This window comes from Atractosteus spatula, chromosome 2 (genome assembly GCF_055471065.1).
Source record: "Atractosteus spatula isolate fAtrSpa1 chromosome 2, fAtrSpa1.hap1, whole genome shotgun sequence".
Classification (NCBI taxonomy): domain Eukaryota; kingdom Metazoa; phylum Chordata; class Actinopteri; order Semionotiformes; family Lepisosteidae; genus Atractosteus; species Atractosteus spatula.
In genome coordinates, this window is record NC_142707.1 from 76,625,109 (window position 1) to 76,642,084 (window position 16,976).

At 34.9% G+C, this 16,976-nt stretch overlaps 1 protein-coding gene across 1 annotated transcript in view; it reads left to right on the forward strand.

Annotated features, from left to right (window-relative positions):
* The window catches only part of tbc1d32 (TBC1 domain family, member 32), a 68,791-nt gene that overhangs the window by 44,395 nt on the left and 7,420 nt on the right, over window positions 1-16,976 (forward strand). The window contains exons 28-33 of the mRNA XM_088939075.1: window positions 2,879-2,962; window positions 7,700-7,769; window positions 8,440-8,555; window positions 10,753-10,907; window positions 11,938-12,078; window positions 14,957-15,145. Of these exons, the coding sequence (XP_088795201.1) occupies window positions 2,879-2,962; window positions 7,700-7,769; window positions 8,440-8,555; window positions 10,753-10,907; window positions 11,938-12,078; window positions 14,957-15,145 (755 nt within the window). The remainder of the gene's footprint in view (window positions 1-2,878; window positions 2,963-7,699; window positions 7,770-8,439; window positions 8,556-10,752; window positions 10,908-11,937; window positions 12,079-14,956; window positions 15,146-16,976) is intronic.

The following is a 16,976-nucleotide window of genomic DNA, read 5'->3' on the forward strand; positions in this document are numbered from 1 at the left end:
CATTTCCTTTCTCTCTGGTTCTTGTCTTTTCTTTTCTCTTTTTTCTTCACTCACTGTTTCTCCATCCTTTTCAATCTGTGCTGTCTCTGCATATGAATACTTTTAATTTTTCTTCCATATAACTCATAGTTTAGAAAGTATCACAAAATGATGAGAGAGAAATAAAGATGATAATTATTTTATTCTCTTATTCAATACATATAGGATCCATAAGCACTTTCTTCCTCATTTTGATGTCCTGTTTGCAGGAGGAGGTTGTTTGTCTTTAAAGCTCTCACACAGTCCTGACTAGAATCATCAGTTTCACATCACTCACTAATGCACATTAACGGAGTAAAACTGCTTCCTATTACGATCTACAGTATGTGGTCTATTCCTTGGGGTGGTGACAGTGTTTGAGTGTTTGTTGGATTGAGTGTATCTTGAATCAGTGATTTTATGTGGTTTTTACTTTAATATAATGGTATAAGACTGACATTGTTCTGTTTTTCACTAGCGTACCTTTCTCATGTAACATAATTTTAAAAAATTATTAGGTCTGTTAGAATAAAAATAAATTGAAGAATACAGTATTCATAAATTTTCATTCTGCATTATTTTCCTATATCTTTGTACGATGTAATAAAAAGTTCAGTTTTTATGAATAGGAAGTAAAAATTTAACAGAATTAATGTTTACAGGTGAAAGTTTTTCAATACATCTGGTACTGTAGGATGTAATTTACTAGCTGGAATCTTTATGGTAGTTCAGCATTTCTCAGCTGTATGATCTTTGCTTTCATGTTTTTCATATCAATTTGTGGTCAGTATGTTTCCTTATTTTTTATATGTGGCAAAGCTTTTTATTCTTGCATACGTAGTATTTTAGAATTCACAATGCATGCTCTGTTCTTACAGTGTTTCTAAAACCATGTGAGGTTGTCCACTATCGGTGTGGTGGAGTTAGTCATTCACCGCACATACTAGTGGGGACAAACAGATGCCTTTTGACTGTACTTGAAAAGTTATGGTTATTCTGTATTTTCTGAGATTTCATAAGCCACTGGGGACTGGCATTTAGCACTGTATTGAGTGCTACTCCTGGTTATTCACATGCCAGACTTTGTCATGTGCCTTTTTTGTTTCCAAACTCCACGTTTGGAAATAACACTTTGTCCACGTTAGTCGTGCATATCAGTCGCTAAGTGAAAATGGAAAAATCTGTGTGATATTTTTCACCCTGTGTGGTTTAGCCTTCTCCTGCAGTAATAATGGAAATTTATTGCCTCTTATTAAATGACATCTACAGTCAGCTAATGACATAACTCAGCCCCAGCTGGTGATGTATGAACATTGAAGCTTAACCCGTGCTAAACGTAAATGTTAATCAGTATGTATTGCTATATGGTCCATTACCAAAAAAAAAGTAGAATTGCCTTTGATATATGATCCAGTGTCTAATAATGTTAAACCTGTTATATCCTCTTTAATGGTTACTGTCTCATTTTAGTTAATTGTATTTGTAAATTTAATGCATGCAAGCCATTGGTATTCAGAATACTTAAACACCTTTACTTAATATAATTATTCATGAAATGTGTAATTTCTTAAGAGTGTTGCAGTTATTTGAAGATTTATGTCCTGTAAAATGATCGCACAATTTAATCTTTAATCTCTATTTCCATAGACTTATTTCCATGTAAGAATGTAGATACAACGTATTAAAGGAGGAGGCACAGATCTTTTTTTTACAAAGAAATTGTGAGGTGAAACAAGTTACTTGGCCATGTTATTGAAGTTGATACCCTGGCTTCTTGAAGAAACGGCTGGATGAGACCCTCCCATCATTTAGGAACTACAGTAGCAACCAGGGGCCACATGGCTTCCTCTCATTTATAACCCATCTTATGTATTTAAGATATTTGAATAAATCTTTAGATTGATTTTGTTGGGATTGGTAGAATTGATTCTGGAGGTCCTAATTTGTTTTGTATTTTGGGTTTTGGGAATTGAAAGATTCCCATTTTTCTAACGGAAAAACGAAAGGTTTCCCTTGCTTTTTGTCTGCCTCTTGTATTTCCTTGTCCTGTCCTGACACACGTTCTTTTAAATCATGTGTGCTACCAGTGATAGATTTTCCACAGCTACAGTAGCATAGGGATACATTATGTATAGTAGATTTATGGGCTTAAAATAAATTAACAGTTAAAAATGTAAACTATTATTTCTATTTCTCATTTAGCTAGCATTTTCAGTTTGGTAAACTTTTCAGTTATGTTCAGGCCAAAACAAGTAAATAATGCAATGCTTAAAAATTATGTGGCTTATGCTTCCAATAACCCTACACAGATCTTATGTGATGTTGACTACATCTTTGCACTTATTCAATAGAATTACTTGACAGGATGTTTCTTTTAAATACCAATAGTTTAGATAATGAGGGGCTTGTTAAATTCATTGATTGAGTCGTCTCTATGAGAAATGTTTATGTCAAGAGTGAATCATATAATTTAACATAATGCTTGATTTAAGCTTTTTACATCAGTCATCAAGATTCATTGTCTTTCCTTTAAAACAGATAAATTGTAAATGAGCTTGGGATGTAGGAAATGAATTGCTATTCCTGATATGATCTTTCAAGGGCATACCATTGTTTTTCTTGTAAGGATAACGGAAAAGTAAATGGAAATAGAGCTATTTGATTATGGTTATTGAAATGCAAAACACACTTCTATTATACCTGCCTTTTTTCTTTCACTGGGTATGAATTGCCAAAGAATAATGTTGATTACCACTGCATTTTCTGTACTTAAGGGAGGATTTATCACTGTACCTTTAGCTAAAATAGCTTTTTGAATGTATTTTGTGATGTTCAAAAAACTCTTGTTTCTTCTGTGCAGTTCTGGCTGATTTACTTGAAAAAACTACCATACATCTTTCATCCAGTCCCTCAGAGTGCTTCTTCCTTTCTCAAGATTACAAAGGTTAGTACAAGACAGAATACAGTATAGTTTTTTCTTTAAATTATATAAATAAACAGTACATACGTAGGCTATCATATTTGTGTATCATGATGTGAAGATGTTGATGGAATGTACCTTAAAAAAATTGTAATTACAGAAAGCAGTTTTTTTTTAGATGAAAGGCCTATGTGGGTAGGTAAAACCTCAATTTCCCTTCGGGATCCGTAAAGTCTTATCTAATGGGGATCCCCTCCACCACTACCAATGTACGGCACCCACCTGGATGATGCGACAGCAGCCATTGTGCGCCAGTACACTCACCACACATCAGCTATCAGTGGGGAGGAGAACAGAGTAATGAAGCCAGTTTATAGATGGGGATTATTAGGAGGCCATGATTGGTAAGGGCCAATGGGAAATTTGGGCAGGACGCTGGGGTTACACCCTACTCTTTTCGAGAAACACCCTTGGATATTTAATGACCACAGATAGTCAAGATCTCGGTTTAACATCTCATCTGAAGGACGGCGCTTTTTTACAGTACAGTGTCCCTGTCGCTATACTGGGGCATTAGGACCCACATGGACCGCAGGGTGAGCGCCCCCTACTGGCCCCACTAACACCTCTTCTGAGCTTCAGTGGGCTACCAGTTGTGAGTTGCAGGGTGATATGGCTACTGGCTATATGAAGCACGCCAATCGCTGTCCCAACCTAATCGCTGCAGACAAGATGCTAAAGTTCACAACAGTAATAAAATGCTTAGTATTAAACAGTCTAAACAGTAAACTAAAGTACTTTTATTCAGATGGAGAGTTATTAAATATCAAAACTTATTACCCCTTTAGCTACAAACCCTTCTAGGGTGTATGGTCGGCATTAAATTATATCATTTGAACGATTCTGAAAGACTGGATAAAATGACAGTATAAATCAAATGTTAATTTTTGCCTTAAATGTGTGATTTTGTGTTATTATTGGTGCTTCAGTTGTCCATTATTATTTTAACTTTTATTGTCACTTGTCCCTTATTATTTTAACAGCATCAATTGCTTCTAAAAAGACTTTGAATGAAAGGCATTGTCACTGCAATTCTGTTCCAATAGGCTAAAAGGCACAGTGCCTTCATGTGCAAGATTTTAGAAATTCATCCAGGAGCTACAGTGGTTTTTGATATTTGATATTTTATATTGATATTTAGGATGGAGAAGAAGAGAATGGCGATCACAGAATTCAGTAAAACACATATAATAAAACATTAAACAGGTAAAAACTATTTGCATAGTGTGAAAATAGTATGGATATAATAGTGTAAAAGAATTCTGTACGAATGTTTCTTTCTGCAGTGAAACTAATGGAGCACATCTGACTTAATGTAAAAAGAAACAGTCACCATGAAAATTTAAATAATCTGACCAAATCTCACCTCTCTAAAACATATTTGTTCTAGAAAATCATCCTGTTGTTTCTGTCTCAAGTGGGATTTTAATTTATTGTAGGTAAACGGTTTAATAGCTCTGGAAAACAAATGCTCATAGTGCTTTTCATGCATAGCAGTGATCTTAATATGGAAACCTGTCGTGGTAGAATCATTTCATTAATCACCATTTTGAGTTTGGTAACCTACAAAGTGAGTGAATCCGTTTCGGAAGCACTCATGTGGGCCCAGATAAGGACTTCAGAGATGTTCTTTGGATTATTTGCACTGCCTTTCTTCTCCTATATGTCAACATTTTCAAGCTACATTTTACCTGGCTTCTTTAATCATTCCCTTATCCTTAGTTCTTTATTTCCCTCTATTGCACCTTAATTGCTATTTTAATCTAAAGATGCTTGCAGCAGGCCCATTCTCTTGTCATCGTATCACTTAGAACTGAAACAAATTCACAACAGTGTTATCAAGAAAAAGGCGTTTTTTATGTAAATGTTGTACTGACATTTTATTGAAAAGACATGACATAGGTAAATTCATTATGCTCATTAACATTTGTCATCAACAGGTGGTCTATTATGAAAGTCACAGTCTAGTAACATCATTGGAGAATTTGCAAATGTACATTTGCAAAGCACACATTGCAAATGCTTTCTTGTGATTTTATTTATTAAGAAAAATTTATTTTACCTTAGAAATATTGCCCGCATTAGGCAATTTTTATCAGTGTCCAATGCTGAGAGCCTGATCCATGCATTTATAACATCAAGGCTTGATTTCTCCAACTCTTTACTCTATGGGCTCCCTAACTCTTTACAACAAGTTGCAATATGTCCAAAACTCTGCAGATAGACTACTTACTCACACTAGACCCTGGCAGCATATCACTCCTACACTTATGTCTCTACATTGGTTGTCTATAAAGTCATGTATTTAATACAAAATCTTGCTGCTGATTTTCAGGGCTCTAAACAATCTGGCTCCATCATACTGTACATCTCTGAACTCCTCCATGTTAACACTGTTTCCTTTTTATTATTTAGTTATTATTTTCATTAAGTTGTTGTTATTGTTATTGTTATTATTATTATTATTATTATTATTATTATTATTATTATTATTGTTGTTGTTGTGAGGTTCTCATATATCCTGGACAAGAATGCAACCGTTCACTGGCCTGATCCTGGTTCAGGAACAGGGCTTCCAAGGCACAAGTAAATCACATCCTGCTTTCATGACAGCAGCATGAGGACACGTGCTGTGTGACTGGAATGCTGTCACTCCAGGATGAGCCCCATGAAGGGCAGAAAGTGCAGATCCAGTATCTCTGTAGTGCCTTCTTCTTAGCTTACAATTTATTATTATTATGTTAACTGCAAGTTCTGTATTTGACTAGATGGTCCTTTCTAGAACAACACATGTGGACCTTCCCATCAAACTTTCTGTTGTGCACGTCACACATTTAATGTATCGTTCTGAACGTCTCTGCCGTAGTTTGTGACAACCCTCTGGGTGATCTTCTGTACACAAAACCATGGATTCATTGTTGAATTGGCTTCCCTGCTGGTGAGTCCATTTGAGGTGGCTAAGTCAGGTCTTCGGCAGGCTGCTAGCAGGAAGGTGTCGCAGTCTTGACAGGCAGTTTATCTTTCTAGATCGTCACTAGTGTTAAGATTCTGCAGGTTGAATCACTTCATCACTAATGAGGTGATTTAGTAACATTCCCTCAACCAGGAAGATTAAAGCTAAATATGTTCCCTTCCCTTTCCTAAACTCCTTCAAATCCAGACTCAAAATCTTCTTCTTTAGAAGGGCCTTAACTTAACTGGTTGTGTTATTTACCTCTCTGCTGCTTCTGTATTTAGTACCCCCATCTGCTGTCTCCTCTCATTGTCTATTTTCATTGTGCATATCTTGTGTATTTTTTATTGTTGTTGTCGTTCTCTAAAGCCTTGTAAAACCTTTAAAGGTGCTCTATAGTTTATTATTATTGTGTCAAATAGCTCATCCACTAAGCCATTCAGCACTAGAGTTAGTCTGAAGCAATTTTAAAATAGTGTAAGCATATATCCATAGTGGTTATATCATTCAAGCCACACAAAGCTTGATTATTGTGTCACCTCTTTTCTTTTCTTTACTTTATTTTCCACAATTGTGAGACTGATTGTGAGAGATGGAAGCTGCAAATCAAGCGTTATCTTTTTATGGTTTTGCTCTGACTACTGGGTCAACAATATTAATACTATAGCTTTACTATTTTTCATACTGATGTTCAATCTAATACAAACTTATAAGCTGCAGAGAAAGATAAGAAGTTCAAATTTCCAATGTCTTCTGCTGCTTATTTATAGAAGTAGATCTTAGATGGAAAGTTAGATTGTGGTGAAAAAAATGAAACATTTCTTCCTTTCACTTTGTTATTCTTTTAACCAGATGAAATACCTAGGGAGTAGCTGTCATAGTCCATTCAGTTCACTTCACTTAACTGCCCATATCATCTGTTGCTGTGACTGACATGTAAAATTGGCTCAGTGATTTACTTTAGACAACCTGACGGTTTTCACTGTGTAGCCTGATTCATTGAAGTTTAACTCTCGCTGAGCTCCACAGTGTAGCTATGCTGTAGCTAAAATGGACTATTAATATGTGAAACAATAGTAAAGTGGTACAGTACTACTATTGCAAAACAACCTGGTGCTTTGTCCCCAGGTGATAATTGTACTTTTCATCTGATAATTAGAAAAGACAAGTAATTTTCCTAAGCTGTTTTCAATAGTAAAAACATTTCCTGAAATCAAACTTCATATAAGTGACTATTATTGCTTTTTTGTAACATTATTTTGTATTCTAAATGTAAGAAAACCAGAATATTAATAGTAATTAATACTAATTTGTGTGTGGAGTTTATGACATTTCTAGACACCAAAATAATAAGGAAAACCCTTAGTATTATATTTTTTTCTTTGTTTTCATCTTTAGTCCTTGGTAGACCTTGAAGTTTGTTTGCTAGTATTTTCTGGTTACTTCTATCTCTTTTAATTGGAACTCATCTTCAGTCAGTCTATGTAAAAAAAATGCTATAATCCTACTGTTCTGTGCCTTAAAATAGTACTATTTCATATCTGCCATAACCTTTATTTAAAGAGGTGATTGCCTCATGGTGGTATATAGTGAAATCTTTCTTTTTGATTATGGATCTGTTCATATTTAATTCTGTGTTTTTACTGAAGTAGTTTTGCACTTCTGCTGTGATGTCTCTATATGTGAACTACATAGCTACAGAAATTGGTAGATAACAGAGGTCCTATCCTTGTTTTATCTTTTTATAGCACTTGATAGCAGTGTTAAGAATCAAAACCTGTCAACTTTGGAGCAGCTCGGGATTAAAATGTCTATCAGGTACTTTTCATGAGTATATCTTCTCTGGTTACAGTTATTTTTGTCATGAATGTAAAATTTTATTAATTGTAATGAACTTCTGGTATTATCACAAACTTAACTTTTAATTTAGATTTGCATAAGTTTTAAATGTAATGCATAATACATATGAGTGTACATTTTATTTTAAGAAAGTTTTTGGATCAATTCATGTTTGCACAAAAACACATTTATGCATTTATACACTGTAAGTATGATTCATGAATAAATTCGAACTCAGTAGTCTTGCCAGTTATAAACTGCAAATTCATTACTTGATCATGGTTTTCATTTTATTTGTTTTTAGAATTTTCTTAAATATCATTATTGGAAACCAATTGTTAACTGTTAAGAGTTTATAACTTCTTTTGTGTTTGATTGAAATCTGTCATATCTGGTTCTATGATAAGAAGTTTAAAAGAGCACATTTGTCAAATTATTTCATGCTTTGTAATAATAACTAAATTAGACATCAGCAAATCATGTACAGCATATGGTTTGCTTAAATGGTGCTGTCTTTCTGGAAAGGAAGTTATGTGATAAGGACAGTTAAACAGAACAAATTGATGTCCACACTTAGGTGAACTCAAAACTTTGTCATTTATGTTATAAATATCTATTTTAAAGGTAACTTTGTTTATTTATTTTTCAGATATGGCATGTACTTAAAATTGATTAAAGAAGACGTGGAGCAGGAACTTTGTCTGCTTATGAAACACTGCCAGACATTTCTGAGTCAACAACAAATAAAAGTTAAATCACCTCTTTGTATCCTTATTACACTCATAACTGTCAGAATTAAACTACATTTTAAATAGTATCAGATTATTGTCTTTCAAGCATAATAAATATGTAGATGCATATAAATAAAATATATTTTGCTTTTATAGTACGAAAATGCAGGTGGAGGTAGTGTACTCATATCAGATCTGTGCGATACTGGTTCTAAATTAAGTCCGAAAGCTAATTTACTCACTGCCAGAACTGATATGTATTGATGAGCTGCTCAGAAACCCAATGATGTGATGTGATGAGATTTAACTTGTTCAAGTCGAATCTGGTGAAAATCCAGAAACAAAGATGGAAAGAAAGCAGTATGCCCACTTATCAAGAAAACAGTGCCTTAGTGTACTGTGTTGTAAGTCAGTGCACTGTTGCTCACCCATTGGGGTTGTTCACAGCCCAGAAATTCAAATACGGCAATATGTTACAACCTAACACAATCCATCTTTAATAGTCCACATTTCAGAGCACAAGTCATGACACCTTCACCTGACTCCATTCCAGTAGGGTAATGAACTCAGGTAACATGCTACACTTGTAACAGTAGCATTCTTGCGAGATGAGAATGATGATTATCTTGTAGATGCCCTACTCACCAAACATGAGCTCAATGCACGATTAATGGATGAGCTGGGATGGCATGTGAGACCTAGGGCTCAGAGACCACTGAAGAGTTGCATGCTTGTCACAGCTGTATGAGAGAAATGGCACAGAATCCAGGTAGACAGCATCTACAACCTGTTGCCAAGCTGGTGTCACAGATGTACTATTTGTATTGTTCCCAGTGGTGGCCACTCACTACTGGCTTGTGGATTTACTGACATACAGTAGTATATCATATATCAGTCACCTGCAGCAAAATCATTCATTATTTTACTGATAATACTTTGTGAATATGTTGCAATTATAGAAAATTGTTTCCTATGATGCTCTTATTTGTATTTATCAATGTACATATTCAGTAAACATGCTTTACGCAAAATATTTTTATGCAAATTTATGTACATGCAGTCGGCGATAAAAAATCAAATAATTTCACAAATTCCAATCTGGCTCAGCACACACCTGAGCAATGCTTTGGAAACAAGTTACAGAGCCTATAGCACTCTGGTGCTTTGTTTATTGTGTTGCATCACCCACAATATGGCTCGTAAACTGTATACAAGTACAAAGGTGAAAGAAACAGGCTCACAGGAAAGGCAAGGCAAGTCAAGAAAAGTGCCTGATTTGGAATCGAAACTTGAGATTTTTAAAAGGTTAAGGGGTGGAATGACAGTTCCCAGTTTGGTACATATGTATGGCAAGAATGGAGCTTTGATTTGTGCAATTAGAGACAGGGAGAAGGCTATTCGTGAGAGCTATGCATCTGCTGTGCTCTCTGCATTTTTATAATTATTCAATCTTATTTGATCTCTTTTGTATACTGTGCAGTACTGTACTTGCTTTATTACTGTTTTTATAATACTTAAAACTACGTACATTGTAATATACTTACGATTGATTTCACTTGTTTAAGGCAGGCGAATAGGAGGGTCTAACGGGCTGTTCTGGTTATATGTGATTTGGGGTATAGCAGCTACTGTATGTCAGGAGCCTAACTGTCGCGTAAAACGTGAGCCTACTGTATATACTAGGTGCTCTTTAATCATGGAGATGTAATATAAACCATCAATAACCAACACAGCTATATTTATTATTTATTTATGTCTATACTCTTGCCACAGAGATTTTTTTTATTTTAAATGTAATGTATGATTCTACAATTAATATAGAACTATATCTCCAGTTGCCACTGGAAAAAAAAGATTGCATTGCATTACATTCCATGAATTAGTATTATGTGCCTGTATTAATCTTCTTTTATTTTGCATTATATAGATTTCCTATGTTTGACCAGTCCTTATTTAACATCTACAGTTTTTTTGGTCCTTGTATTTGTACCATGCAGTAAAGTCTTTTCTATCTATTCCCTGGTATAAAACAGTGTGTTAAAAGCCATTGTTAAAGATCAACCTGACGTTTAATGGCCAAGATGGGGAAAAAAAAACCTCTTTTCAGTTTTAACTTCTTAACTTCATCATGGATTATGTGCTGTCGATAGGTGTCCGTTGAGAACTGAAACATGTCTTTTCTGACAAGAGCTGGATGCTTGCTGTCAAAAATCCTTGACTCTGCTTTACAGGTTGTCTGCAGGGAGCTTATCCTGGCCATGACTGGTTTGCATCTTCTGTGTTTCTGATAATGTCTGGAGACAAGGAGAGAGCATTAAAATTTCTACTGCCATTCTCCAACCTTCTTGCCTCAGCATTTTTGTGGCTGCCCAGACTACATGCTTCTGTGAGTTGTAAAGAAATATAGTGAATAATAATAGAGGTTTTCCATCTTGCTGATGGATAGAGTCAGGAGAACACATTTTTTACCTGATTCATGTTCACTTTTGGCAGCAATCACAGAATAAAATAGAGCTTTATGTTTTAGTAGCAGATCTTTGTGTTTTCAAATTAGATTCAAGATTTTATTAAGTATTAAAAAGTACTAAGAAATTATTTTCTTAAACCCATCCATATGCTGAAAATTTACAACAATGTTAAGGTGCTATTAATGATTATATAAAACCAGGTTTTGTCTGAATTTCATCCTTTCTCTACCTCCAAGTTGAGTAGTAACACATTAGACCCAGATATTTTCAAGCTAAAAGAATAATGTGTTTTTTTTATTTAATTAATTGTTTTATGGTACATAATTGGAGTTTAGAAGACATACATGTCACTATTGGTGTTAGATGTAAAGGGATTGAGACTTAGTGTTAAAGAATGAAGCTATTGGCCTATACTGCTAGTGTTCTGTTCAAATGAAACTTGGTCAAATGTTATTGCTCATTCATATTCAGCTGTGGCTGTGCACTAGTCCCAGTCACAACTCTCAGCAAGACTTGCATTACTAAAGATAAGAATTCCTTTGTACATTGTAATGCTAACAATATTCTGCCACTGTCACAAGTACATGGGACTGCCAAATGATTTTCGTAGCACAAAAATGTCTGATTTGATAGTTTTAGACATTCTTCTAGCTCTCCGAACATATAACATTAACAAACAAATGTCATTTTTGGGTGGCACAGTGGCACTGTATTAGCATTGCTGCCTTGCAGCTCTGGGCCCCTGAGTTCAGGTCCAGACCTGGGGTGCTGTCTGTGTGGAGTGTGTATGTTCTCCCTGAGTTCACAGGTGTTTCCCCTGGGTGCTCTGGTTTCCTCCCACAGTCCAAGGACACATTGGTAGGTTGACGTCTAGGAAAATCGGCCCTGGAGTGAAGCTGATATTACTTAGTTAACAAAATCATTGTTTCCCTTTTTTATGTTTATCAGGTCCACCATCCTGTAGAGATTGCGGAGTCTGGCATCCATCCTATTTACTCCTGCACTGCTCATTACGTAGAGATGTTGTTGAAGACAGAAGTGCCTCTTGTTTTCTCTGCTTTCCGGATGTCAGGTTTCACCCCTTCACAGGTAACAAGCAAACTTGTATTAACCTCTTAGAATTGATCTCTTTACAAAACAGCCTCAAGCTGTCCTGCTCTCGATTTTACTGAATCCTGAAATATTAAATTGAGCAGTATTACTTATGGACAATACTCAACACAAAATGGAGAAAACATTCATACTGAAGTTGAATATTTCTGTTATGAATGATTTGTGTTAAAAACAGAAAAGATCAGAATGGACCACAGCAATAATACTATGCACATGGTTTTTAAGAGATGTGGGAATGCTGAATAAAGGTGTTAAATAATATTATCTAACATACAGTATGTCGGGTATATTAGATATGAACTTGAACTCAAATATGAACTCAGGATTCCTGTGTTTACAGTTTTGTTTTTCTGATTCAAATCATTTTATGTGTCAAGAGTATGCTGATTGTCTTACTGTTTTATTATTTAATGGTACTGAACCATATCTTGATATAACAACTGTAGAAAAATAACAATTTTGTAAAATAACACTGATGCTAATTGTGTGCCATTTAATAATGCATAAATCCTAATCTTAACATTTGAGATTTTGAGAAATAGGTGGTTTTAGTATTTAAAGGGTCTTTTCAAAAAGGTTTTTAAGTACATTGCATGTCAAATGTTGTATTGAATGTGAAAAAGTAATATTTCACCACACTTGTTTGTACACATGTCATATTTGTTTTTATTTGTAAATATTTTATATAAATGGGACACAGAAAAAAGGTTGGCAAATATGTTCAAATTGAGTGACACCTTCATCAATGAAGGCTGCAGTTTCTTTTAGCCTCTGTGTCTACTTTAAATTCCAGTCTTGACTGGTGCTTGAAACTTGTGATGAAGAACATTCAGAGTAAATTGTATTGCTGGTGATGTCAGCAGTAATACCATACGCTTGGAAAGACCTTGATTTCTAACAGTCTGGATGAATACGTATAGTTTTTTTCTACAATGTAATTGAAAAATCCCATAGAGGAAAGACATTTATATTACCTTCATACCTTCTGAGAAATATCTCAAAACTTTAAGATTATCTATTTTCTTGAGAAAAGAACAAAGGATGGACATCAACAGAATTATAACAAATCCTTCTCCTTGTAACAAGGCTTATAGTATGTTCAACATTGTATAAAAAGTATAGTATACTTTTTAATCAATTATACATCAATAACTGAATTAATTATGTGTGTCCTATACCTTTGATGGAATATCTTTAACAATCACAGGATTATTGCTTAGTTGATTTATATTGAATGAGTATCAGCATCCATCTAAAATTATATCGGAGACAGATTCTTTGGTTTTTGCCAAAACGCTTCAGGTAACTAAAAAGTTGGCATTAAAAAAAATACTTCATAATTGTTTATATCTTGATAATTTAATTTTGTGAAAATATAATCATGCCTACAAAAACGAAGGTGACTAAATGATTTAAATGAAGTATGTTGAAGACATAGTGTTTTGTAGTACGTTCAAGAATACGCCATCCCTAATGATTTATACTTAAGACAGCTACCATTATACATTTTGATAGACAGAATGTGCTGGGGACATACTCAGAGTCATAGAACAACATTGTACATATTTTGAATTAACCATTATACTGAATGTACTTGTTTATGTGCTTGTGAAAAAGACTGGCCATATACAATTCATAGCCTCAACAGCAGAGGAGACTCTTATTAAGATCATACTTATTACTGATTGTCCCTCTGTTTTATTCTGTCAGGGCAGTTTTAACATAGCCTGCTCTGTATATCTGAAGTCACTGAAAGTTTAATTCTCCATGCTTTTCCTCAACCAGAAAATGTCCTGTTTCCATTCCTCAAACTTGCTCAAACTATCATAGTCATCTTTCTGGAATGTCACCACCTTGCCACTGTTTTGTATTTCTTTGTGTTGTTTTGAATATTTTGTAAAATATTTTGTATCTTATACATCAAATCCAAATTGGATCCATATAACATTGTTATTGTTTTATAGATTTTTGGCTGTGTTCTGGCTGAGATAGTTCTCGCTGAGATGCTATCTCCAGTTATTGAGATAGCAATAACTGGTTAAAATCCAGTTATTCTTTGATATCTGCATCTTAATTCTAATTCTCTCACACATCTGGGGGGTGGGGTGGGGGCAGAGCCTATCCTGGCAAGGCAAGACACACCATGGATGGGATACCAGTTCATCACAGGGCATACACACACTAAGACACACTCACACCAGGGCCTACCTTTAAGTACCCAGGCTTCCAGTACCATTCCCGCCTGGAATGGATGTGCCCCTAAACATCTTGCAATGTCTAGGAAAGTATAGACAGTAGAGGCCTGGTTCAGGGAAGCTAACCCCTTGGGGGGTTGAAGTCAGAAAAACTCACGCGTTTTTATCTCTTACTCTAGGAAGAAATGTTTTAGTGTGTAAATAAAAAAAATGTTGTGTTGTTTCTGAACTGATGACAATTCATCATTTAGAGCAAGTATGGAATGATATAAGTGCGTTGTGTATATTCCAAGCCTATACAAACAATATATTGTGTCTTACTGGTTTTTAGCAATCTCCAAGATTGCCATAATCGACAATAGGATGGTGAATGTTGGAATATTACAGTAGATGAGTGGTTAATCAACTATTTCTCATCTGTTGACCAATTTAAGACATTATCAAGACTGGACAAGAACACTCATCTTTAATGCCATTACAACCAATTTTAAACAGCTAGAGCTTTAGCAAATACAGACATCAGAACTGAAATATGTCAATATGTCACAGAAGACTCCAGACTCCAATGTGTATATACGCAGATGAAAATCTTAATTTAAAACATACACAACAATCTGTGAGTTCTTCCAGAACGATAACATGTGGTGTTTATTTTTCAGATATGTCTGCAATGGTTGGGACAATGCTTTTGGAACTACCTGGACTGGCCAGAAATCTGCCATTACATCTGTACCTGCATTGTCATGGGTCCTGATTACCAGACCTACATTTGCATCGCTGTTCTAAAACACCTAGAGGAGGAGATCCTTGAGCACACTCAGGTCCAGGACCTTCAGGTGTTTTTGAAAGTAAGGCTGTCGTGATTTTTTTAATTTTGTACTTGTCGAAGGTAATGCTTTGTAGTAATGGAGTTGTTGGAGTAGCGATAAGAAAGTATTGTAAGCGGAATGAACGTTCTTGCTGTTTTCTAAGAAAAGCATTTGGTGCCTTATTGAAGATTTGACAGGGTAACATGTTGGTGCAGCAGCTAACCTTGCTGTCGGACAGCATTTGGGTCATAGGTTCAATTCTGATATAGGGAGCCTTGTGTTAGCATTTTCTCCCTGCTGCGCTGGTGCTCACATTTCCTCCCTCGGCCCAGAAATATACTGTCTCGGTGAACTGGCATCAAAAAAATGTTGGACTGGCATCCTGTTCAGAGTGTATGCTGCATTGCACCAGTTGCCTGCCATGCTAAGTTCTGGCTCATGGCAGCCCTGATGCACTAAGCAGTCATTGAAAATGGATGCCTAATAATCTGATTAAAAGACAACATTATTTGTTATTATTGAGTGTATTGAGTAACTGTTTTAATTTCATTGTGCCAATTGAAAACCTGAGTCTTCCTGCCTTCCTTCCATCCATTCCCTTGCTGTAATCCAGTTCTGCATTGCATGCTACTCAGGATTCTACCACATGTGTTAATCTGTTGGTTCAGGTGAAGGTGCATGAATGTGGAGTTTTAGAATCCTTTCATTCTGATGAGAAATTGCGATTTTAGCTTCAGTCTTCTGTGCCATCACCGAACAAGTGACTTGACAGATAATTTATCAGTTTCAGCTTTTCGGTCATCTGTGGTAATGGAAGTAGCGTGGCAACAGTATATTTACAAAGAATAATAACTGAGATATCTTTTATTAATCGTAATATTTAATATACTTGTCACCTAGCATATATCATCAAGTGTCAGTTTAGCTTCATACCATCAACCAGTGGCACTCATAACAAAACAAATACACTAAAATAAATCATCCATCAGTGTGACTGTTATCAAATTTACCTTCTCAATGATCGTATAATTTAGATGCACTAAACTACAAAAATGTTGTATGAATTTCCAATGTCAGGTAGTTGTGGAATATTTTACACAATAATTGAAAGAATTAGAAAAGATTTGTATGCATTTTTAAGTTTCTACACCCCCACACTGAAGTGAAGTTAAAACTGAAAACTAAATCAAACCAATTATGGTTTCATTAAGGACACAATAGTGTCAAAGCCAGATTTTATTTTAAAACAAAAAACAAACAAATTTCTTGAAAGAAATCAGAGACGTGTGGGATAGTTGCTGTGCCATTCGCCCAGTAACACACAGTCAGTACCAGGGACAGAGTGGCAGCTCTACAGCTGTGACAGGTATAACTGTTTTGTAACAAAAATAGTCCAAAAGTCAATATCTAGTATCATATACAGTTCTTAAAATGTAAGTAAATATATGTGGATGAAATGATTCATATCCTTAGACAGATTGCTTTATATAGTAAAAAGCCACCATTCAAAAAGAACCTTAGCTATTCTGGAGATAAGAGACATAGTAGTACAGACATCATGATTGATATTACTTTAAAGAAAAAATAATATTTTCCGTTTTCACATCAAAGTTTTAAAAAACTACTAAAATTAGTTCAGGTCTACCTTCATTTGTAGCATGACTATGCACAGTGTTAAGTGCACTTGACTACATAAATCCCGTAATCCAGTTCCTTATATTTACTTATTGTGATGTTATATACAATACTGTATTATTGTCATATAAGAATACTGTATATAATAAGGTATAAAAAGATAAAAGAACTAAGAAGCAATCATAGAAAGTAAAATATATATAAATATATATTAACATCCTAAAAATTGAATCAG